The following is a 25206-nucleotide window of genomic DNA, read 5'->3' as shown; positions in this document are numbered from 1 at the left end:
AAAATCCTTTCCTTAGGATTTTTCCTCCTGAGAAGCTGAGGGGCCTCAGGAACAAAATGTAAACAATGATTATCTGCTGCTGTGGAATGCAACAGGTACATCTGTGATTGGTCTCATGTGGTTGTTTCTAATTAATGGCCAATCACAGTCAGCTGGCTCAGACTCTGTCCGAGACACAAGCCTTTGTTATTCATTCTTTCTTTTTCTATTCTTAGCTAGCTTTCTGATGAAATAATTTCTTCTATTCTTTTAGCATAGTTTTAATATAATATATATCATAAAATACTAAATCAAGCCTTCTGAAACATGGAGTCATATCCTCGTCTCTTCCCTCATCCTCGGACCAGGGAAGAAGTAGGCTGCGGGCTGGTCAGAGTTGTTGATGAGGAGGAGGCTGCTGAAGGTTAGTTTGGTTCCAGACAGCATCCCAGGTACTGGCAATGGGTCTCTTGCTCAAATCACACTTGTCTACAGTTCTGTTTTTGTAGTCAGTTATATTCTGAATATGCTCCTCACACAAACCTGCTACATTTATGTCTGGTATCAAAGAGATGTAAGAGTTTCAGCAGAGACAGATGGTGATTAATTGGGCCATGTCTGGCCTCCTCCACACTGAGCTCCTTAGGGTTGAATTTTGAGGGGAGCTAAGATAATGATTACATATTTCAGGATCTTCTTCTGTCATTTGTGGGACTTATGGCTATGGCACACCAGGCTTGCCAATTGCTGTGACAAGGATTTTTCTTGGCAGGTAGAAAAGGCTGTTCATTATAATACTAAAAATGTTTGCATAGCTTGAGTTCCTGAGCAGTACAAACGAGATTTCAAGGGCTCTTTCAGTTGTTTTGCCTTACTGTGGAGTTTGAGGAACTTGTTCTCTAGCTAAATACACACTTTTTATTCAAAAACCCCATCATGTCTTTAGCAATTCTGCATGTAATGAAACATCTTCCCCTCCCTTTTGACCTCTTTCTCTTGCTCCCCCAAGTCAACTTCTTGTAAATCCACAGGGAACTCAATTGGAACTTATGTTCTGGCAGGATTGCCAAAGGAGACCTGCAGGAGGGAAGCCCAAATCAACCAAAACCAAAATTATCTTTTTCCTTTCTCTGTCTGAACTCTGGTTTTCATGGGTTGCCCCTGCCCTGACAAAACCCTTGGTATGTTTTAAATGTTTTTTCCCTGTGGACCTGCACATAGTAAGTTCTCACTGATACAACAGATCCTCTACCCTATTTCCAGTGCCTGGCAGGGTGTATATAAATGTACTGTGAAGCAGAATTAATTGCTGAGATCTCTCTGCTGAGGTATTGCTTTGGGCTGTAGTAGGTAGGCCTAGTAAAATTCCACAGCACATTAGAGATTGTGCATATTAATATCTCATCTAAAGCAGCATAATATGTCATATTTCTCTTTTCTGGTCATATCTGTGCTCACTCAGTCTGATTTATCAGGTTTATTACGTGCTGGTTTTTTAGATTTTTACACTTGACTGCTGACTCGACTATGAATTAATATGATCTCCATAAAGGTAATAAAAACTCGGAGATTTTTGCCCAGAAGTGAACTATGTGTTTGGCTCTTGGCCTGTCATATTTGGCAGGGGTCACTGGAAGTCCATGCAAAAGCATGCAAAATCCTGCAGGGGCAAAAACTCCTGTAACACTGAGTTTTTAAAAGGCTTTTGAGAGAACATGAAGTGACAGCTGAGCAGAAAGTGAGTTCCTCTCTAGTGACAGCTGCATGCAGGAGCAGGCAGGGTTCCCCTTGCCTTACACAATCAAACCAGTGAAATGCAAGCCTTTGCTTTCTGCATGTATTAAAAGATATTAATGTTTTTTTCTCCTTTCCTTGTGTATGCAGGAGGCAGACAGCGGGGAAGAAGAATGCCGGTCCCAGCCCAGAAGGTAAGATTGTCACAGGGGTCCTGGCTGTGTGCAATGCTCCACAGGGCTTTTGCTGTTCCTCTGGCATGTCCTGCAAACACACATCACCTTCTGCCTGTTGTTGATGTTGCACAACCATCCTTAATGAGCCTTACTGAAAAATGGGTTCTGATAAAGGGTTTGCTGCAGAGGAAATGGGAAAAGTCAGGCTGCACACTAAAAAATAAACATGGGGAACAGTTGGCAAAGGTGTCAGTGAATATATTCTCCAAAGTGCTGTTTCTGTATCTCCCTCCAGTGTCCTGTGTGGCTTCTCAGGATTTAGTCCACCAGCAGAGTATTCTGAGAGGCATAACCAGGCTAATAAACTCTTGTTCTCTGGTTAAAAAGTCCCTGTTGCCATCTAGGGTGATCCTGATCCATACAGGCACCTCCTGCTTAAATAGCACCTTCAGGATTTGTGGATATTTACTGCTGATACAGGTAGTCAAAATTGTTCTCAAAAATTAGGAGACACTGAGAATTTGCAGGGGTTTTTTTTGGTTTAATTTGGATTGTTTTGCGGAGAGATATTCACTCTTGTAAAAGCTGATTTCAGTTGCTTCAGGAAGAACTTTTCTTGGTAAATATTATTTGTTAAAAAGAAACATTGAAACTCAGCTGATTGAATGGTGACAGGTAATGGTGATTTTTACAATGTAGGTATAGTCTGCAGGGTAAGACTTCTTGGGGTGTGGTAAGCTTTATCTCCTTTCCTCTAAGCCATCAAAGAAATTATTTCAGCTGAACCTAATAAAAGCAAAAATTTTATATATCAGTTGACTTCTCCAATGGCAGGAACACTTTCTTGGCCTAAAATGTTGCAGCCAGATTTTGTGAAAGGCTTCAGATTCCCTCCAGAGGGAGTAAAGGGGAAGTGAAGGTGAAATGGTTCTCCCTTTATGAGCTCTCTGGCTGTTGCAGTTCTTTGTTTAATGGTGTTTGTGTGAGTAGGTAGCAGCAGAAGCCATAATATCTAGCATTTAAAATACTTGAACAAGATCTGGGCTTTGTGTTTTGGGACCAACTTGGATAAATCTGCAAGAGAAAAAGCTGTCCTGGTTGCACATTCCCATGATTTCACTGGAGTTCTGTGATTCTGTGGCTCAGGGAAGGTGACTGCCCTCTTTACTTCAGTCTTCTAGCCCTAAATGATGAGTTAAGAATTGCTGAATTTCTTCATTTTACAGCTTTCATGAGTGAGAGGAAAGCTGGAAAGAGCAATTCCCGAAGGCTCAAATTGAACTCAGCTAAACTCCAATTTTTCATTTTACTCTTGGCCTTCCAGCAGTCACAAGATCAACTCATGACTTGATCTCAGTATACATAATGTATTGGAAGGGATGGGAGGTATTTCATTGTTGTGGGCACTTAGCAACCATTGTAGGTTAGGTCTGAAATGAGCATTTTTTTTAATATATTTGAAATAACTTCCTGGGGTAGGAAATGACAGCCTGCTGTTGATGTGGTGATCTGAGCTCTGTGACTCCTGTTACTGGGGTCACAGAGCTAACTAAAACCAAACTCCTTCTGGGGAAAAACAAGGGGGTGGGTGTCAAATGTGTTTGATTACAGTAGGATAAAAATAATAGAGTCAAATGGGGTAAGTAGTGAACCTGGAGTCCTGCTGTGGAGGAGCAGCAGATGTCCATAAACAGTTCCTGAGTATATCTAATCCCCAGTTTTCACAAGAACACAGCAAGTAGCAGCTATTAAAAATCCAGGCAGTAAAAAGGCTACAGACTGAGTTTGGCTTAAAAGGAAAAGTGTGTTCCAGCTGCACTGTCACTCAGGTAGTGCTCTGCAGTGGCCTGGCATTCCTCACTGCCTGCCTGGGCAGGGCCCAGTGCTCCTGAGGCTTCATTCAGGTGACCTGGCTGCAGCTCCAGGCAGTGCTCAGTGCTTGGGCTGGGACTTTTTTTTGCTGTTTGTAAAATTCTTCTGGTGAGGAGACCTTTTGTCTCCTGCGGTCATGGAAAATGTGTTCCTGTGCTACCTCAGCCTGTCAGGCATCAGGCATGTCCAAACTCCTCCTGGCAGCTGGACACTGGAGCCAGGAGTACTGCTGTGGTGGGACTAAATGTGTGTGTGCATAAATAAAATAACTTTTCAAAGGTTATTAAATAGGATCTTAGTGCACAAAGGTGTTAATGCTTGCAAGGGAGTTGGTGGAGACCTAAGCATAAGGATACGGACTTGTTTGGTGTCAGAAGATTTTTGCAGTGCTCAGTCTTGACAATCATTGGGCAGAGCCTTCATTTCCCTTCCTGTGTCCCCAGGTCTCTGCAGAGCCTGGGGATTGCTGTCTCAGAAGAAATGTTACACTCAGATCCAGCTCAACAGCACTGCTAATCCTGTGGTTAGCAAAATCTAGATAGCTGCTTGTGTTGGGTTTGTGCTGTTTATCTTTCCTCCCTGATGAGGTATGGGATATACACTGAGGTGAGGGGAGCATGCAGGAAAGCCTGGCAGCAGGAGAGCAGCAGGGACAGAGTTTGTTGAGCAGGGATGTGAAGAGCAGCAGACTAAAATGTCCTCCAAAGAGGCAGAGAAATAAATTACAAACAGAAGCTTAAACTTGTAGGTGATCACCATAGTTAAACAAAATGATCTGTGTGTTTGCTGACCTGTGCTTTTTTAATCTAACGCCACACAGGCCTGTGATTGCCTGGACTGGGTCTCACAGAGAAGGGAGAACTGTGTGAAAATGCTGTTTAAATATAAACCTGCTCTACAGAGCATTCAAATGACCTGACAAGTCTGCACTCGTGGACTGAGGAGCTTTCTGCTTTGGGAATTAGCAGAATCTGCTTAAACTTTTGTCCAAAAGATGGGAAGAGCTGTCAGAGTGCAGAAAGAGAGTTCCTGTGTGCTCTGCAGTAATCCTTGGAAGGTGCTTGAAATGGCATTTCCTGTCAAACTCTTTTGTGTTGATGCAAAGAGGAATGATTTTTTTTTTCCTACTGAGGAAAGTACTTGGGTATAGTGACCATAGATCAGACTCCTACAAATATTTCTGTCCATTATTAAAAACCCCAGCGAGTTAATGCTGCCAGTACCTGAAGCTGAGCAAATAGGTGAAACCAGCTTGGCTTCTGCAATGTTTTTTCTCACACCCAGGCCCTGCTCTGTGTCCAGCTGTAGCAGTGACCATTCATGCAGAGTATGGTGAGATCCCCAAAGCCCTGACACAGATCCAGGCTCTTGCTCTGGAGTCCCTGATCCAGCCAGTCCCTGTCACTCTTGGCTAGTGGAACCAAGACAGTGCTGCATAAGCAGATGTCCTGAACAATCTATTTATTACATTTATTACCTTCATAGCTATGTTCTGACATTTTTATTAGGCTGTCTGGAGGCTGTGGAGCTAAACTGGCCTGCACATCCCTGCTGCTGCCACACTGAATGCACCTTTAATGGAGCATCTGTGTTAAGGAACTCTCTGCAGCATCCCAGGTTGTTGAAATTTACCTAAAACCCACATGTATTGAGCTGTGAGTTGTGTTTACACCCACTGAGGTACTGACATTCAGGTTTTGTGTGCTCTGTGCCAAGGTTGCAAGGATTCAGCATCTTTGTTTTGCTGACAAATGACATCTCTGGGCCCGGGGCAGCAGCGGTGCTGCAGCTGCATTGGATTTGCTGTCAGGATCTGCCTCTTGCTTTTTTGGGTTTTATGTTTTAAATGGTGCCTCTATTTCCACACCATCATTATTTTACCACTTCTGTGTGCCTTGAAACCTCTCTGGTTGCTGAAGTGCAGCGTTTGAGGCTGCTCAGTAACTGAGCGTATAAAATTGGGTGAGCTGTATTGCCTAGTGACTGCCAGGGACTTCACAGGGATTCTTTGAACTTTTATGGGCTGGCAGTGGGTCAGACTAAAGTCCATTTGCTCAGGTAAAGCTGAGGAGCCTGTCGTTCCCTTCAGGTGCCACAGAAAGTACTTACATCCTGCTTGAAATCTGAAACTTGTTACCTGAAAATGTTCTCAGAAAGTGCTTGTCCTCCCCTCTTCAAGTGGAGGCAAGAGTGTGGTGTTAAATTATAATTTAAAAAGAAAAAAAACCCCACACCTTCTGCAGCACAAGGATGGTTACCTTCTGGTTTGTTTTTTTTTTTAGTCAAAGTAGTTCCTTCCAGGAGTGAACTGGGAAGGAAAGCAAATCAGATTATTGCCATGATAACAGCTGGATGTGCCAAGTTGCCTCAAGGTCTCAAGCTGTGAGTAAATACCTTTGTTTTAGGAGCAGGAGACCACAGTCTGATGCAGGAGCTGATGGTTTATAGCAGTATAAAAATTGCTTGAGTGGAATAGGTGAATGTGCTTTCTTCTGCAGGGCAGCAGCTCAATAAACTGCAAGCCAAGGTGTTTGATTTTTAAACTGAGACCCTTTGTACAATATGTGTTAGTCCCTGTGAGAAATGGGGGGTGATGGTGTGATACTGAATTGGCTGCACTTCCAAAGGCTCCTTCACACTCCACACTGAGCTGAGGGGATCTGCAGCATCCTGTGACTTTTGGAGATGTGTGTCATCACCATTTGGTGCTCCTGGGTCAGGCTCCTGCCCCTCCTGGTTATCCTTAAACCCTCTCTGGTGTTACATGAGACACTTCCAAAAGCTCTGTGCTGAGTTCTGGCAACTCAGCCTTCCTTGTGCTGCCTTTGCTTGCTGCTGCAGCTGCCAAACAATTACTCTGTTGGTACTTGAACAGTAGCTGGATCTTTATTGGGTGTGCAAGACAGTTTGTTAATTCCATCTTAAGTAGGATGGGGCTCTGTGTGTGCTGTACAGGAAAACGTGTGTTTATCCGTGCTGGAGATTACACTAAGCTCTTGTAGTATGAACCTTATCTTTAGAATGTGTTTCCTGAATTCATCTTTCTGTCTTTCCTTTCAGTGACAGCTCAGCCTCTCTCTGGCATTTACTACAGCTGCTTGGGGAGAGTGTAATGCTGAGATAAAGAACAGTTCTGGTCACTTGCCAGCTCTGCTGACCACCAGAAAAAGTTCTGTGGGCCAGATTCATTTCAGTGGCCATCATTTTTGAGTAGCAGTTCTTTTATCACCAAACTGTGAGCAAAGGTGTTGAACTGGCAGTAAAATTTGGGTTTATTAGATTAGTAACAGGTATCTGCAGGGCTGGTTCACTGCAAGGACTGTGTTTGTGGTTGCAGCGTGTTCAGTCCAGTCTGATGACATACCTGTGGATCACAATAATGTGTGAGATGATTTCAGGTGTGATCTTCAGGCTGAAGGATCAAGCAGAGTAATATCGTAGCACTGCCAAATTACCAGGTAAGCACAGGGAGCTAGCTCAAAATCTGAATGCATATGAAAAGTGGTTTTGAATTTGTCATTCTAAGCGTGTGAACAGAGGAGAATGAGGAAGAGGGCAAGGACAAGCTGGGAAGTGAAAGGAATGAAGGTGGGTCAGATCCTTCAGCTACCAAAAGGGTCCAGAGCCCAGAAGAGCTGCTGCCACACACTTGTGCTCCTCCAGAGAGTCACCGAGGAGGGGCTGAGCAGGAGGTGCCTTAAGGATTCCATACGTGCTTCTGTCTCCTCCTGAGCATGAACCAGGTGCTCTAAGCTAAAGGATTTCTATTCCTTTAGGATAAAAACTCTGAAATTCCCTTTTCTGGTGAGACACCTTCACAAGACTTCAAAGTTAAACATGAATCTTCAGAGTTTTCAGCATTTCGTGGATTTCAGACACTTAAATGTATTTTGATAAACTGAGCCAGGGTTTTTGGACTCAATGCTGTCCAGCTCTTTGGTGTCTTTGCATCAAAATCATTCCTTTATAAAACTGGGTGAGTGGATGGTTTGACAGTTGGGAGGATTTAGATCTTTCTTCTCCACAGGTCACTGAAATAATACATTACCTACACTGATGTTGCTTGTTGGGAGCAGACATTGCTGCTTGTGTCCCTTCTCCTGCTCGGGTCCCTTCAGTCATCTAAGCTTCAGGCTCTGTAAAAAAGGTGTAATTGAGCATTGACCTCTCTGTGTTAGACTCTGGAAGATTTAATGATAAGTAAACTGTACAGTGATTGGATGTGGGGCTGGTGAGGGAAGGGTTTAATGAACTGATAATATTGCAAAATAGGTGTTGAATTCTCAACTAGGCAGCCTAATCATCGATCATGATGGGCAGCTGACCAAAGGGCTTTAAAAGCAGGGGTTTGTTCTTTCAGTGATGCTTATCTCCCTACCCCTGTACTTGGCTGATTTCTTTGCTCAAGAACTGGAAACAGAAATACTCTTTGACAGCTTAAATAACCAAATTTAGAATGTGGCTTCCTGTTCTGACTGGTTCTTCAGGATTAAAGTACAGTTTTGCGTGCTTTCCCTGTTCCTGCCTCCCCCTGCCTTTTTTTTTTTTCTTTTTTCTTTTTTGGTTTTTGTTTGGTTTGGTTTTGTTTTAACTAGATATGGGCTCCTTTATAATGACTTGGTTAAGTTCCCCTGTGTGTGTGCAATCCAGCTGGTGTGTGTGAGCCCTGCCTTGGTGGGTGGTATGTCTGTTATCACTGGGAAAGCTTTGTGTCTCTGCTGTACTCTATCTCCTTCTGCCCTGCGTGCATTGGCTTGTTTATGGTGGCTGCTACTGAAATTGTTCATGTTTGCCTGATAAATTGGGGTGCAGAATGCAGAAGATTTTGTCTCCCATGCCAGAAGCATCCAGAAGGCCTCTGACAGATCAGCTTCTCCTCCGAGGTGCAGAGACAGCAACAGGACATGAGTGCTGCTCTCAGCCAGTCAGTCTCTACCTATTTACAGGTTTGCTGCCCTGATTTAGGGCTCTTCCCAAATAAATCATCTATTTGGACCCTTAATCCACTCATACTCATCTGTCAACTCTGTTCAGTGCTTAAAGCCACATATCCTCACAGTAAAAGGATGACTTCCCACCAAAAATGCAGGGTCATCAGGTCCTTTGACCCTCAAAGAGCTCAGTGTGGCAGCAGATTTTTCAAGGCTACCCCTCAGGACCCTTTTCGCAGCAGAGCTGATGCAGGCACAGCTGCCTTTGTGGACAAAGACTGAGTGTAGCTGCCCGTGAGAACAAAAAAGGACTTGGCCCCACCTCTGCACACGGAAATGAACTTGCTGCCTCTGCTCCCAGCCGTGCCTGTGCAAGACTCCCCTGCTCGGCTGTGGGCAGGGACAGGGACGTGCTGTTTTCAAAACTCGGTGGCTTTTCGTAAATATCACCGGAAACAGCCGTTGAGCAGCACAGAATAAACTTTCCACATGTGCAGTAAAGGTGGCTGAGCAGACACGGCGGTGGCACAAGGCTCGGCAGGGAGAGGATGTGCTGGGGGTGAGGGGGAGGTTTGTTTGTCACAGCAGCTTCACGAGGTTTTTTTCATAATCCCCTGAAAACATGGGGCTGGGTTCTGCATTGTCTTTTCTGTGATACTGAGGGCAAAATTCCTATGTGTGACAGCCTCCAACTATCCCCTTTACCTTGAACATGACCAGTGTTACGGCCTTAGTACTTTCCATGTTTGTAGGAACAGAACATTCCTTGATTTTGCAGAGTACCTGGACTTCAATCCAAACAGGCTTAATAATGCCCAACCCTTGACACTCACTGCAGTTAGACTATGACAGTATATTGTGTTCATTAGGGTTCTTCAAAGAGAAGAACTGAGGAGACCAGAGAAAGTCTCACTGTAGGTGTAGTATAAAATGAAAAGAGGTCATCAGGTCCCCCTTAGTGTAGACTAAAAATTGAAGATGCTTAATAAGACAATCATGCTGCAGATTTAATCATGTTAACACGTGAGCAGACACTCAGCAAGCCCCTGTGGGATAGGAGTGGGTGGAACACGATGACACCCACACCTTTGTGTGGTCTGACAAGAAGCAGCAATTCAGCCTGAAGCTGTTGATCTTGGATGGAAACAGAAGCTTGATGAATGCCCTGTTTGCATGTGGACTATGTGCACTGACACGACTGGGTGTCCAGCTCTGAGCATGTGTCAAATCTGGGCATGCCAGTGCCAAGCCTGACCCATGCACCAGGGATTGGTCTGGACTAGGAGAAACCCATTAACAAGTGCCAGTCCTGTGTAGGACACAGGATTACTCTGTGTGAGATCAGAACTGCTGAAATGCACCAGGAAAGTGAAACAGCTGAAGGTTCTGTGCAGGCTGCTGTGATTGTGGAGTTTTGCAATGCAGACACCAGGAACAATGATGACTGTATGAATAAACAATATGTTGTCAGCCTCGTCTGCCAGACTGAACACTACAAGTCAATATGAGAGATTTGTGCATGCATCTTCTCCTTCCAGCCCCTGAAACTTCTTTCCAGAGGCAGCTCTGGTAGCATTCCCTCTGCTCCCCCCTCCTGAAGTGCTTGCTCAGACATCCTTCACACTCTTTGTTTTTTTTCCATTGTGCTTCCATAACTGGTTCTAGCTGCTGCCTTATTGTAGCAAAGGTTTGGGATGGGTGTTTTTACAGTGTGTCTCACGTGCAGGATATAACTCCAGTTTATTAGTTGGTGTGGTGTTCGAAGGTTGAATGGGATCCTGCTGCCCCTCAGGCCTGTGGTGTCACGGTGCCTTGCGGGGTTTGCTGCCTGCCCCGCTGGTCCTGGGGCCTCCTGGGGAGTGGGAAATGCTGAGCAGAGCTCAGGCAAGCAGTGCCCTTTGCCCTGCAGCAAAGTGTCATTTGTGCACTGGGCTGGGCAGCGCTTGAGACCCCAGACAGGCGTATTTACATCTTGTCATGCAGTGATTAATGGCTCTGCTCACATGCTCTGCTGCAGCACGGCCGTGATTTAGCTGCTACCTGTCATCACTGCAATTTTGTGCACTTTAAATTCTTTGTGTATTTGTCCCAGCAGAGTGCACCTGCTTCCAGCCAGGAGCAGTTTCTTGGCTGTTTCTTGTCTGTCTTGTGACTCGCTGCCTAAACTCCGTCTCGTGCATCCCTTTCTTTCTGCCTGCTCCTTGATCCTGCATGCTGAGAGATCAGTTTACTGGGTCTAAACTTTTACTCGTGTCTAAACATAGGAGCAACTTTGACAAAGAAATAGAGTTGTTCCTTAAGCCTGATGTTAAAAGCAAAATATGAAAATAGCACAGCATTTATTGCTGTTGTCTAGTTGACAACGTGGAGATGGGTCAAAGATTTGTTTTGATCTTGGAGGTCTTTGCCAGCCTTAATGATTCTCTGAGTCTCCACAAATGGACAGTGGGAACTGAAATGCTAATCTCACTAACATGCACCTGAAAACAGTGCCACTTTCAGGCTGGGGTTTCAATCTTTATGGCAACAAACCCAAGTTCAAATAGCTTTTATTAGTGCAGATTTCAAGATACGAATTTATTTGAGGATTTCCTATTTCTCTTCTCTAAAGGAAAAGAAAACAAATGGGTGATTTCTGTCATCACTTGGTTCCCTGGCATATGGAGATGCAGTGCATGATTGTATTAATCCAGGACTAATTCATTTACAAATCTATTATCCATATGCTATGAGTAGCTTCTTGTAGTTAATCACTGCACTTGTTTTCAACAGGTTTTAAGGGCTTGCCTTGTAATGGTAGTTAAGTGTAAGAAATCTGACGTGTCTGGACAGTATCTAAGTACATTTAGTCTTCTACAATGCTTGAATAAAGCCCTTAAGTTATTAATTAGAATAGAACAGAAGTTCTGGGCTTGTTTTTCAGTCTGTGAATGTGTGGTATGTGTTACTACTGAATATGAGGTTCTTGCCAGTCTCTTGACCTCTGGAAGGATTGAGTTACCCTCCAGTTCTTAGTCCTGATTTTTCCATTGCTTCTTGCAACTGACTTCATTTCTGCCTAACAAAATGACTTTTTTTGGCATTGCAGCAAGCTGGCACTGCATTTTCTTTACAGCTGTGAGGCACCATTACCAGAGCTGCGCTCCTGGCTATATAGGATGACGTTGCTTAAATTATTGCAACCAAACAATACCCCAGCAAAACTTGCAGAATCACAAATTCTACTGCTTTGCCCTTTTCTCTGCCCATCCCTGAAGTGGAGATGGTCAAGACCTTTCAGAGAAGTCTCTTCTTGTTCATGGCAAGTCTCCTTTCAAGACCTGAAGCAGCTGCCATCACACTGACTTGGTTTTTTTCAACCTCTCTCTGGTTCTCTGAAACTTTTAGTTAATAATTGGAAATAAAGCTGGTGAAGCTTTTGGCTTCCAGCTTTGCTGCCAGATCACAGGGGCAGCTCTGCAGTTGATGCCTTGGTATTTTTTGCTCTTGAGTAGATGTCATTAACAAGTCGTTGTGTTTAAACTCACATCTTCCCCTGCCAGCTCACTTGTGCCTCCTTGCTGGGCATGTGCCACCCATAGCAGATGACTTAAGACTGGTATATCGTGTTCCTCTGTGCCGGGATGTCATGCATTCCTATGGAAACACAAAACTGAGCTCGTTTCCAATCCAAGGCTCCTTGGCTGCTGGCTGGGTGTGAGGGCTGGAGAATGCCGCTCCGGGATGGGCAGGGCACGGTGGGATCGAGCTGCCCCCGGCTCTCCCCAGTGGAAAACCGTACTAAGTTCCCCTCGCACTGTAATTCCCAGCAGCCAAACGACAAGACTTTTTGTTTTAAATAACTTCATTTCTTCCTTTTCTCGAGCAGCGGTGGAGCTAAAGATTAAACAGCACTGAAAGGCAGCTGCTTCTCTTCTCCTTTGGCAGAAAGCAAGTTGTCGCGTCTCTGCATATGAAAGTTACTGCCAAGAACTCTTCCCCCCGTCTCCTGCAGGAGAGAAATTGAGGTCGTTTCCTAAGCACCCGAGTTGTCGCTGCCTGCGTTTTGCAAAAAACAGCGTTTGATGTGCTGCATCAAACCCGCTTGCAGGGCGTGCAGCCTCGCTGGCTAGATCTGAGGGAGAAGAAAGGAGCGGGGGGGAAAGGGGAAGAGAAAAGGGAAGGGAAAGGAAAAGCTGGGCGCACCAGCGCGGTGCTGTGCCCTGTTCCTCGCTGCCGCCCGCCGGGGGAACCGATAGCCGAACCCCGGTCCGTGAGCGGGGCGGACTGTCCGCCTGTCCCTGCTCCGTGTGTCCTGTCCCGCCTGTCCCTGATCCATTCCTGTCCCGCCTGTCCCGGTCCCGCCTGTCCCTGATCCATCCCGGTCCTGCGTGTCCCTGCTGTATGTGTCCCTGCTCCATCCCTGTCCCGCGGTCCCGGTCCCACCTGTCCCTGCTCCATGTGTTCCTGCTCCATCCCTGTCCCGCGTGTCCCGGTCCCGCCTGTCCCCTCCCTGTCCCCGCGCCGCCACGTGCGTGTGTGGGCGGGGCAGGGGGTGTGGCCTGGGCTGGCCCCGCCCTCGGGGCGCGCCTGCGCGGCGGGGGCGGCGCGGCGGGCGCGGGGCAGAGCGGCGGTGCCGATGCCGCGGGGCAGGGCGGCCGCCGCGGCGGGGAGCGATGATCCCCTACTTCTCCGACAACGCCGTCATCTCCCAGGGCGCCATCGCCCAGCTGTGAGTACCGGTGCACACCGCCCAGACTCCCCTTCCCGGTGCCGCTCCGCCTGCCCCGGCTCCCGGCGGTTCCCCCTGCCCGGGCGTGCGCTGCGCTCACTCCGCTGTCCCCCCCTCTCTCCTCGCCCGTCCCGTTCCCCGTAGTTCGCTCCGCCGCCGGCTGCCTCCGGGCAAACTTTCCCCTGGCCGGCACCGCAGTGTGCAAGTGCTGATAAGAGCCGGCAGCGCCCGGCAGCTGCTGCTCCCTCGCCGCTCGCTTCCCTGATTATTCTTTTTTTCACTACGAGCACTCCGAGTCCATCCGAGCGCTTCTCTCGGTGTTACACTGAGCTGCCCGGACAGCTCGGGGCCGTGCGGGACCCCCGGCAGGCTGGGCGCTGACAGCGGGCTGCAGACCCCCGGCCCGCACACTCTGGCCGTGTTTTGGGCTCAGAGCAGAGATCAGCCCCTTATCTGATCTGGGGTTATCGCAGAGCGGCAGGGGAGGGGGGGCTGCGGGGCTGGGGTGCCCCAGGTCGCAGGCACGGGAGCAGGTCTGGGACCGTACCCTCAGCACCTGCGGGTCACAAGGCACAGACGTGCCGTGCTGCTGCTGCCAGTTGTTGGTACTGTCAGTCTCGGGCAGATCTCAAGTGCACAGTGTGTCCGTGTCCCAAACTAAGCCGCATGGAAAATCAGTCTCTCCAGCTTCACCGACCTCGCCTTTGATATGCAGATACGAATAATCATTTAATTTATAAACAATTAACAGCCGCTGCCTGAGTCGTGGGGTTTGACTGGAAGGATTAAGGAGGGAAGTGGCAGCTATGGGGTGGTAGATAAGGCGTTCTTCAGAGAGATAGTCGCCGTGGTCTAGCCGTGCTTGATACTTCTTTAAAGAAACCCACAGATTGTTTTATCTCTTGAAAGCATCATGAAAGGCTTACAGATAAAGTGCTGGGGCCCACCTGGAACTGTGTTCTTGTAGCAAGAAGCTCCTGCTAGAGCTGCAGCTGGAAGTCTTTAGTAGATATCTGTGCTTATGCTTCATATGGAAATGAGTCCCCGGACTCTGTGCCTTCTTTTGTGAGTGCTAGCAATCATGCTGCAGTTGGTAATCAGTTCAGCTAAGTCTCTGTGAGCCTCTCATACTCAACCCAAAATGTTTGTAATTAGTAATTTTTTCTGTTCGCAGTGTTGCCTGTAAACAATCAGGGCTTTTCCTGCGGTTGCTGATAATGTAGGTTTAACAGAGATGTACCTAAACTGTTCTTCCAAAGCAGTGATGCAAACTGGATGTGCCCTGGGCTTTGGGAAGTTGCAGTAACTCTGGAGTTGTGGCGAAAACCCCAACATACTGTGGGCTGAAACATTTCCTTGGAGCTCCGGATGATTTACCGAGCTAGAGTAGGTAGCCAGGTAACAATTTAAGTGCTTTTAAGGTGTTTGTTTTATCCCCTGCTCAAACACTTCACCCATGGCTGGAGACTGTACAGAAAGGGATCAAAAGGAAGGGGAAATGCTGCTCGTCTCTGCTCCCTCCGTCACATGTCACACGGATCCCTGCAGCAGCAAAGTGCCTCGTGGTGGTTTAAATGGCCACTTGGGTGGAAGGACCACCCTTTCCTTTCTGGGCAGAGAGATAACGGAGTTATCAGAGTGGAGCTTACGCTGTCCTTTGCCTCCTGCGAGGGAAGATTAATAAGCCTGAGAATGACAGAGCTTTTGGCCCACGCAGAAGTGTTCTCAGAGGGCTGAGCGCTGGATTAATATTTTGCTAGTGTTCTCAATCAGGATGGTGCTGTGGCTCTCGGGTTGGCCTAGTAAAGGCCAGCTTTTAAAGTTTGTGCTCCTAATTAGAATTTCACAAAGGCTGATTAATATTGGATGTCCTTATTTCATCATGAGCAAGACCTAAAAATCCAGATTTTGTTTTTTGCTATGCTAAAAATTAGTTCTCTGTGGAGTGGGAAGGGCAGTGGTGACCCAAACATTATCAGAAACCTCTGTTTCAGTGTATTCTTTAGTAGATGTATTTGGCTGATCAGCTCTGACTTTCAGAGATCAGCAGAAATTGCTCTTGTGTTGACGCTTTTAGTCAGTAATGTAGTCAGCTGGTCTGGGTCTAATTCATTTCAGGTTCACAAGGATTCAAATAATGTCCGGGAGACTTGTGTTTATCAAAATGCTCAGAATTTATAGTTGTAACTTGTTCCAGAAAGTCTTGCTGCTCTCACTGAACCTAGGGCGAATTCTGCTGATTTACTAGTTTATTTGTGTGTAGGATTCAAAATTTACTTTGGTCTATTAAAACTCTAAGGCAGCTGATAGGAAAGATAGAAAGAAAAAAGCAGAGCTTCAGAGAGTCTGCAAATATCAAAGAGTTTTTATCAAGAAACCTGGAGGAATTGCCATGGATCAGTTCTTCCTGCCTGCAGCCGCTTCCTTTGCCTCTGGCCAAGTTTGAGTGATTCAGTTCAGTGCTGGTGTCCCTCAAGTGGCTTTTCCGAGTTTCTCTGATAATGCCAGATTCCTCTGTCACCCAGTTTTCCTCTCTATCTCAGTGACAAAGCAGGGTGACCCAGCCATCAGGGCACTCGCTTGGGGTTTGAGAAAACCCAGCTCTTGCTTTCACTGTGCCACATCCTTCCTGTGTGAGCCTTGCCAGGCTGTGTTCAGCGGGCAGGAAGGTGCAAAGGGATGCTCAGCCCTTGTTCAGAACCTGAGGATTGACCACCTCCCTTGTGCCCACATCCCTTTGGCATTTTGAAGCATTTTTGTTGTGTTTAAATACTTTTGACTCTGCCTTTTTTTCCCTCCCCGGGCACAGTTGAGCACATGCTGTAGCACTCCTGCCCTGTTTACTCCTTCATCCTCCAAAACTCAGGAGCCAGATGGACCCAAAAACCCAGATAGGCTCACTGCTTTCCATGGTTCTTGTGCTTGCCTCATACCAGTCTATTTTCTGTTATAAGATGTTAACTCAGTTTTTATATGTATTTTAAACTTTGAGGGGAAAAATGAAGGAGCAGGAGTAGACACTTTCTTCACAGCATTGTGTGTTTATGGTGGAAAAATAAACCCAGAAAGTTAAACTGAATTATTTTCAGTGATAGGTAGATACAAAATGTCCTTTCAGACCTGCCTTAGCAGCCTGTTGCTCTCTCCTGTAATCAGTTTTCTTCTAAGTGATAGCCCTTGTGTGCCGAGTGTGAAGAAACAACACTTGACAGTGCAAGAGGAAGTTCTGAGGCTGTGCAGGTAATTACAAAGTGTACAGTAAATGACAGCGCTGGGTAATTCAGGCTCATTGTGTTGCCACCTCTGTGCTATAACCTGCTTAGCCCTTTGTCCTCCCCCACCCCTTTCATTTTCCTCTGTCACATGGCCTTGGCCTTTAAGGTGGGAAATTTCATGACCACCTAATCTTGAATTGTGCCCAGTGCCAAGTCAGGAACTTGGATAGGTGTATGGCTGCTGTTGCCATTCTTTGGAGAGCTGCTTATTTATTTATTTCTTGTATGGGAAGCCTTACAACCTTTTTATCTCCTTACAGTGTGATTGCTGCCAAAACCCTTGACCATTCAGCAATTAGACCCAATCCTCTGAGCAGCATGTTATTGGAAATCTTTAATTGCTTCTGTGCCATTGTAAAGCACTGTAGCTTTGTGAGTATTTTACCATTGTGCTGAGAGTCAATGATATTTAAAAGCCAAGGAGGAGATGCTTGGAAACTGCTGCAGAAAGCCTGGAAGATCAGCAGAGTCATTCCAGTTAGCACTGTCAGCTCTGACTGAAGTTGCCTTACGAGCTGAGGGTTGCTCTGGTTGGAAGTGCTTGAAATACAGAGAGTGGTTGATGAGCCTTTCATGTCTTGTAGAGCCTGGCAGGATCAGGGCAGGCTGCAGCAGTTGTTTTCTCCATTCAAACATGCATTGTGTGCTCTGGGTTTGTTGGGCTGCAGAAGGCAGCTTCATCCACCATCAGGGCTGTGATGGGAATGTGCAGGCAGGGGAACCTGACCCCTTCCCCTTCCTGCCCACCCCTCCACACAGCTGAGCTCACCCTGCACTGTGCATGGGCTTCCTGTTGACAGAGCAGAGTCGTCGGGGATTTCTCATCTTTTTTATTTCTTTGCCGCTTGTGATGAAACAAATGCGATGCTGAAGAGGCCTCTTACTACCCACTGATTACTGAAAACTGTTCAAATAGGTTGTGGTATTTGCATAAAAGTGGTATGGTCTGTGCAGAGTTGATCATTAACCAAGCCAGGGCTGTATTGTTCATAACTACTTTTCCTGTTTGGCTTTTCCTTTTATTCCCCTGGAAGCTGTGAGTATTTGTCTCACCGATCCTTCCTGGTAAGGGCTGGAAGAGAGACAGAGATGGTTATCAGACATCAAATCAAAACCTGAGCCACAAACCAGTGTTTCAAGGACAAACTCCCCACGCCAGCACTCTTTTTGAGCAATATGTTTTAGTTAGGAAGCCCACGCTGCTGGGCTGCCAAATTATTGTTTTAAAAGGATTTAAATGGTAGAGTTGACTCTGAGATTGTGCTGTCTTGAAACATCTGCAGATGTTCCTGTCTCTGGAAATGCTTGGGATTTTTGTAAAGACCACAAAGCAGAAGGACCCCAGTGAGATTATCAGCAGAAAAAGACCTTTTGGGGCCAGTTAATAGCTGGCTGGGATTTTTTTTTCAGGATTCTTTGTCCTTGCACCTTTATCACAGAGCCCCTGGTTAAAATATTGCTTCATTGTTTTTAAAACAACTTCAAGCTAACTTTCTTGACAGTTGCTTCTGACTAGTGTTTGTGGGGTCAGAGAAAGTTTAAAATTCTGCATCCCATTCTGCAGTAGGCTCTGAAGAGCTGCTGTCTCCCCTGTATTGGTCTGACAAACAGCATTTAAATTATCAGCCTGTATGTGCTTAAAACTAGTTCAGCAAATATTTTTCTCCAGTGTAACATGTGAAATGTGTACAGAGCAAATCTGCAACTTGAGTTTCCAGCCATGGTGTTTCATAGCAGCTGGTTGAAGAGTGAAATTTTCACAAACACATGGAGCAAAACTCACTTTTGTCCTTAATAGTAAACACTTGTGTTTTTGCTGAAGTATTCCAAAGCCACCCCTTTGCTTTGCATGTGCAGCTTGGCCAGAGCTTGAGAAGGAGCTGCAGACTGGCAGGAGCTGTTCTGCAGCCACCTAATGCTGGGTTGTGTGGGATTAACCAAGTGTTTTGTGACAGACAGCAGCTTTCTGGTTCAAGGACATCAGCCTGTGGATGAGGGAGGCTGGGGAGAAGAAAAGCATGTAAAGGTAAACTTAAAAGACAAGTCTCAGAGTTCCTGAAGGCTGGGAGTGACATAGGAATCCAATCTGGAGGATCTCAGTGTAGGATTGGCATTTTTTTGTGATTGGCAACTTGATAAATTTGGGCACTTCTATTATATTGGGGTGACAGACTCCTTGTTCAGTGCATATTCCTGTTTATCCAGTACTTATCTGCCCCTCATCAACATCATGTTCAGCTCTTTGGGCTCTCTGATTTACTTGCAATAAGCCATTTAAGCAGAATGCTTTTCCTCAAAACACCTTTGTTACAAGTAGGCTAAACCCAGACTGCTGAACCAGAAATGATTTAGTCCTTTCTTTCAAACAAATGATCTTTGTCGCTTATTAGCGAACTCTTTCATTTGTTCGCACACTTCTCACAATGGCTTAATGAGCTCCATGCTGTCCCAGCAGGCAGGGCTGGCTCCTGCCCTTTGGGAACACCACAGGTTGGGGTCTGATTTCCCTGTTAAACTTCCAGCTTTTCCCTGGAGGAGCTCAGATCTGGCTGCTGCAGTGTGGCTTTAGTGGGGGCACCCAGGTGGATCAGAGGAAGTTCATGCCAAGGTCCAGAGCAGTCTGGAGGTGCCCAGGGTGGACTGGGACCCCTCTTGAGTTGAGCTTGGAATTCTCTTTACCGTGGTGTTATTGTGTATCCTGTGCTGGATTTCCTCACTCCCTGTGATTTCTTTGCCAACATGAAGAGAATAAATTTGCTTCTCTGAGCCTCTGGTTGCCCTGCAGCCTCTTTTCCTACAGAATCCCAGCTGGGTGCTTTGGAGAGGGCTGTTCCTGTGGCTTGTGCAGCTGACAGGCACGGGCAGCTCTGTTCTGGGTGTATTTTGGTATTTTGTGAGACTCCAAATGGCAGGTGGGACTGGAGTAGGGTCATTTTGATTAGCAAATGGTAAATTTACCTTGGTCAGGTTACAAAGTAAGGGGGAATCCCGTTTGCACAATGTGTAGAAAGCTATCATTAGTCTTACTTTTGTCCTCCTGTTAGTTTCCTGCTTGCTTTCTGCAACTCGATACTGAATTAAAATGAACCCAAATTGTGGGAGGAGTTTTACTGGGTTTTTTGTTTGTTTAGCTTGTTTGGGTTTTTAAAGGGCTCATTGCATGGTGGTGTGTGAAGAGCTTGTCACTGGCTTTGTTGTTGTTATTGTTAGGGTTGGTTTGTTTTTTTTTTTTCCCTTTATTTGCTTTGTAAAAGAGATGGAGAAATCAAAAAACAAATGCAAAGTGGAGCAGCCGCATTCCTCTGTGGCGCAAAGACTGAAAGACAGTTAGTCTAAATAAAAACAAACAGTTTGTCAGCACCATTTCTGGCCCTCCTCTTGGTTTGCCGTGATGAGGAAATTGCAAGAAAGCAGAAAAGGAATATCCATGTGCCTTGATAGCAAGTGGGGGTGGCACAGATACCCAGCCCAGAGTGGGTGATGCTGTGTCCAGTGTGTGTGAGCAGGAATGGGGGTGCTGAGCCAGCCCAGGAGCTGCATTTTGGGTCAGGAGATGGAGCAGGACATCACCCAGATTCCCAGCACAGTCCCAGCAAAACCTTGACACTGCTGTAATCTGCCTGACTCTTTTGTCCTTAGTTCCTTCAAGTACATAATGAAATGTTCTATGAGAGGCTCTCTAGCTTGAAATTAAGCAAATATCTATTCTGGAGCCTTTTAAAAAGCTGTTTAAGAGCCTTTTCCCTAAAGTACACTGTGTTCTTGTTAGAGACTTTGCTGGTTCTGTGGTACATAGCAGTGTTTAGTATTCTGATGGTCTTTCTACTTTAATGTGTGGTTTTTAAAGGGGTTTCTATGCTTTTAGGAAATACGAAGACCTGAGTTAGCCACAGAAAATTGGCTGCCAAACTGCTTAAAGTGCTAATTCTGCTGAAATTTAGCACCTGACTTTTGCAGGGATAAACACATCTGGAATCTCTACTCTTCTGAGTTCAAACTCCTGGAAAATAAAACTTTTATTTAATGTGTTTTCAATCTGAGTCTTAGTCAGCAAAACTATGCAGGGTTTTTATGTTGAGTTTAAAACTCCTTTATATGCATTTTGAAGTAAAGCATTGACATCCCCTTGGAAGTTGCATGAAGGTGCTAAAAGAATTGGTTAATTTGCAGCTGTGCTGAGAAATCACAAATGCAAAACTGCTTCAGAATGAAGCACTTTACTGTTTTTCCTTTAATTTACTTTTTTTGTGAGCAGATACCATGAAGAGTGGATGGTTCACACTACTGCTTTCCTGCTTGTATTTAAAGTAGCTGTATAAAAACATTTCAATTCTTATGAACATTTTGAAGAAGTTTTCTTGTCTCCTGTTTAGAATCTCCCAGTTCCTTTTGCCTCTTAGGGTGCCCTTCGTTTCAGCTTTTATTTAAGTTGGAGATGCTGTGCTGGTGTTAGACATCCCACAGTCTGTCAGCTTCTGTTTAAAGTGGTGTATGGTGAGTGATTAATGGAAATTATTTCGGGAATAAAGGACTCCTGGTAAGCTGATCCCTATTCAGAGCACCAAAAGAAAAAGCAGAGTCACAAGGGATGTTGTCTCCAGGAAGAACTTGTAACATCCGTGGGGGGAAGAGCTGCATTGGAAAGTGGTGCTGAGCTTGCATTTTGAAATGGATCATAATTATATCTCATGGTCTGATTTGGAGAGCTTTTCCTGATGGCTCCGGAGGCTGATTGTCACTTCCAGCAGCAGGATGTTGGAGGGGTTCTTGTGGCTGCTGTCAGGGTAGGTGTGCTGTGCTGGGAGCTGCTCTGAGCTCCTGGGGACGAGCAGCCTTGTCTCTCCAGGCTGTCACCCCATTCCCCCAGTGCTGGGTCACTGAACCCACAGTGAAGCTGGGTTTCTTCTTTGGTTTGCAGCTTTAAATTGAATCTGAAGTTTGTGTTGACCTTGCTTTGTGCAAGGAACTGTCCTTCTAAGTGTTGCCCTGCTTTGAGGGCACAGAATCCATTAAACTATTCCAACTATAAAATGTTTCTGATCCTTTGTCTTTGATGATTCCTTACTTCTACCTGATTAAAATTTCAAGTTCTTAGTTGCAGCCACATTTAAGTTTGTATTCCCTTAAGTGTAGCTTCCCTGTTCCCTAAAATAAAGTCCCTGGTGTATTTGCAAGGGGGAGCAGATCAATGGCCCAGTTACTGGCTGGATCATCACAGCAGGTAAAGCTCCCTGTGACTTCCAGTTTCAAATCAAAACCTATTGAAAGAAACCTGGCACGTGGCAGTTCTCTGTGAAACAGCCCACAAACCATCTCACATCACTGGCTACTCCTGACTGTCCCTTTTGCTAATCTAAAGGGACAGTCGTTCCTGAACTGATTTTACTGTTCCTGCTGGAAACTGTCATTCAGGGATCAAATACCATTGCACTGGGAGGATGCAGTAAGAATGAGAGAAAATTGAAAGTGCTGAGCGCTGCAGAAGTTAAAATACTGAACAAATAACTTCCTTCTATATTTTTATGAGTCAAATCCAACAGCCTCTTGATGATTTTTGATGCTTTTGGTAAACAAGCATCTGCTTCTTCTTAGCAGGAGGAAAAGGCTTATTATTCAGCATTGATTTCTTTGTGCAGAGACAGAGTGGTCCTTGTTTTGGTGCTCTATTTACAGGGGTCTGTTAATGTATTTACTGAGGCCAGCCAACAAGGCTGTGATCAGAGCCAGGCAGCTTCCCCAGCGTAATTCCTCCATGCCATGCCCTGGTTGGGGTGGCTGCAGAGCCAAGTCCTGGCACAGTTCTGCTTCTCAAGGCAGCAGGAGTTCTGCTCCCTGGCTGACCAGAACCATGCTCAGTGCTGTCCACACCCAGTGAGGCCAGAAAAACACAGAGCAGCATCCTCCTGAACCAGTCCCATCCTGGGGCTGTGGCTGCTGGGGACAGAGTGGGGACAGGGTGCCCTGCCCTGAGCGGGTGCTGGGGACTTGTCACCTCCTGGTCACAGCCAGCACTGGCCATGCTTCGTGCAAGTCAGTGATCTCCTTCCATCTGTAAAGTGCTGGACATTCTTTGTCTAAATATAGGGGAGCCTGAACTTGACTGTGGCAGGGAGGGACAGTAAGTTGACCTCGGTGTGTCTCCTGTCACTTGTGTTACAGTCGTATTTAAAGCAGATGGGTCCTTCTCGTGGGACACTGCCAGTCAGGCCAAACATGGTCAGGTCTGTGACAGTGACATGCAGGGAGACTGGCATTAAAATTTATTATAAAATATCTCATCTTAAATGTGTTTAATCGTAGTGGGGAGAGACCAGGTTGTTAATTAACTGCTGGAGGGTCTGTCAGCTGTCATTTAAGGTTTAAGAAGAAACATGCTGTGTATGAAGGCAGTGCTTTCAAACTCTGGCAGCAGGGGAGATTACTGTGTGGTTTAAAGATAATCAACATAGACTGTGTTAATTAGGAGAGAAAAAAGATAAGTATGTGTCAATCAGAGGGGTGTTCTTCCTGAAGATTAACTAATCAAAAAGCTGGTGGTTATTTTTCTCTGTTCCTTGATGCGATAGATTATCCTTAGGAAGTTTTTTCATGTTGATTTAAGTGTTTCTAAGAGCACATTTGTGAAAGCATTTTGTTGGTACCACAGCAGCTGGCTCACTCTGGGCAGGCTGAGCTGTGGTGGTAAAACACTGTGGAGTGTTCTCCTGGGTACTGCTGTCCTGCTCCATGAACCCAGTGGTATGCATTAAAAATGCCCAAAGGATGTTTAAACAGTATATGGCACAAGAAGAATGTCATGTAGAGCTTTCATCTGGGAATGTCTTGACTTGGAGACCTGGGAGCCTTTGGGGACTATCATGTAAAACAAATTCCTTTCATGGTCTCTCTTCCGGTCTGGGTCTCTTGCTTTAAAAAGTGCAAAGAATCAAATTTCTTCTGTAAACACCAAGTGCCCAGATTTCTTAATCAGCATCCTAATTGTGTTAGCCACCCCCTTCCTAGTCCGTGAGCTGCCGTGCTCGTGCTTGGACTGCAGGAAGAACGATTTTGTGCATATCTTCAGTCTCAAATTCCAGAGACATCAGGGCTTTGTTTGCACAACTTGTTTTGCTGTTGCTTTTTGGAATCTTTTTCTTTATCTCTGGATGGATTCTCTGAAGCTGCCTCAGAGGCTGAACATGGGCCACCAACACATGCCTTACTGGGACTCCCTCTGTGCTGCATAGCCAGAGAGATGGGCAGTAAAGCTTTTTGCTATTTGTGCTGCATGGAAAATGGGTCCTTTTCAGTCTGTGATCATTTAAATCATTCCTGCTTTATTCCCTTCTTCACTGCCATGGTGATCCTACAACCCGTGCCCAGTGAAACGAATCATTACCTGATGATCTGTCATCAGCAGGGCGTGCCCCCAGTCTGTTTCTCAGTGGTGACAGCAGCCACAGCTCAGCTCATGTCCCTCTCCTCAGCCTCAGCACCAGGACATTCCCTCCCTCCTGAGGCTGCTGGGGGCTGGCAGAGGTGATGGGGACAGGCTGGGCAGCGGGTGCCACAGGGAGGGCTGTGTCAGGGTTACTCAGCAGCAGCCCAGAGAAACCCAACCTGGGGCTGCCAGGCTGGGCACGGGGCTGGGTGCTGAGGTGAGCTGATGTCCCTGCCAGGGCTCTGCCTGGGCTTTAGGAGTTTGTTGAGCTGGTTCATCTCTAGGCCAAGAGTGTGTGAGGGGAACAGGAAACCCACATGGAGTTTCACTTCCATCAGACACCATAAAATGCTGATCAGCTTAAAACAAAACCCAGTCTGCTTTCCTTTGCCTGTAAGGAATAAATCCCAGCCCTCCCTGTGAGGGAATACATTGGATGGGAGTGTGAAACTCAGCCCTGCAGAGCAAGGCTGGGGCAGGGAGGCAGAGGAATGCTGCAGGTGGTTGGGGCTGTCTGTGCACAGGGCAGCCCTGTCGCAGCTGCGTGGGCTGAAATCTTGGGCTGCAAACAGCAGCTGTTGTTGCTCCCCTCGCCTGCAGCAAGGCTGGGATGAGTTTCTGGCAGGGATCAGTTTCTCAGCCCAGAGCTGTTGTCTTCTGTGCAGTCTCCAAAGGATGCCACTGCTCTCTCCTGCATACCCAAGCTGCCCAAGTTTGCAGAGGTATTTCTGAGCTCAATTCAATTATCTGGGGGCAGAGGAGCTCTAATGGCATGTCGTGGTTGATTCCAGCAGTGGGTGTGACTTGCAGACTGGTAACTCACTTGGGTGTTGAGTAGGTATCAAAGCACCCCAGAGCCTGGTGGGATGACCTGAGGCTGGTTTGATCCTGTCTCTGAAGCTGTTTGAGTGTGGTTGTTTTGTGCACCTGAAGCAGTTGTTCTTCACTTACACAGACAGTTGTGGTCATCAGAGTTCCCTTGGCAAGTTGTGCCCTCTCTGAATTCAGCAGAAATTCTCTCCTTGCTTGGAGCAAGGTAAAAAAATTAGTCCTTTGGAATTCAGATTCACACCCATCCAGCCTCACCTTTGACTGTCTTCTGGCAAAC

General features: G+C 46.2%; 1 protein-coding gene across 2 annotated transcripts in view; it reads left to right on the top strand.

Annotated features, from left to right (window-relative positions):
• The window catches only part of SSH2 (slingshot protein phosphatase 2), a 90128-nt gene that overhangs the window by 26421 nt on the left and 38501 nt on the right, over positions 1–25206 (top strand). The window contains exon 2 of one of the 2 annotated variants that reach the window (XM_054287127.1): positions 1864–1907. In XM_054287127.1, the coding sequence (XP_054143102.1) occupies positions 1864–1907 (44 nt within the window). Of the gene's footprint in view, positions 1–1863; positions 1908–13344; positions 13404–25206 lie in introns of those variants that run through there. The other variant, XM_054287129.1, reaches the window with a different exon arrangement.

The sequence above is a fragment of the Melozone crissalis genome, unplaced genomic scaffold, assembly GCF_028551555.1.
Source record: "Melozone crissalis strain CALT ecotype California unplaced genomic scaffold, PUWL_Pcris_2 ptg000057l_1, whole genome shotgun sequence".
NCBI lineage: Eukaryota > Metazoa > Chordata > Aves > Passeriformes > Passerellidae > Melozone > Melozone crissalis.
The sequence above is the reverse complement of the archived record's forward strand: the minus strand, read 5'-3'. Positions and strand labels throughout refer to the sequence as shown.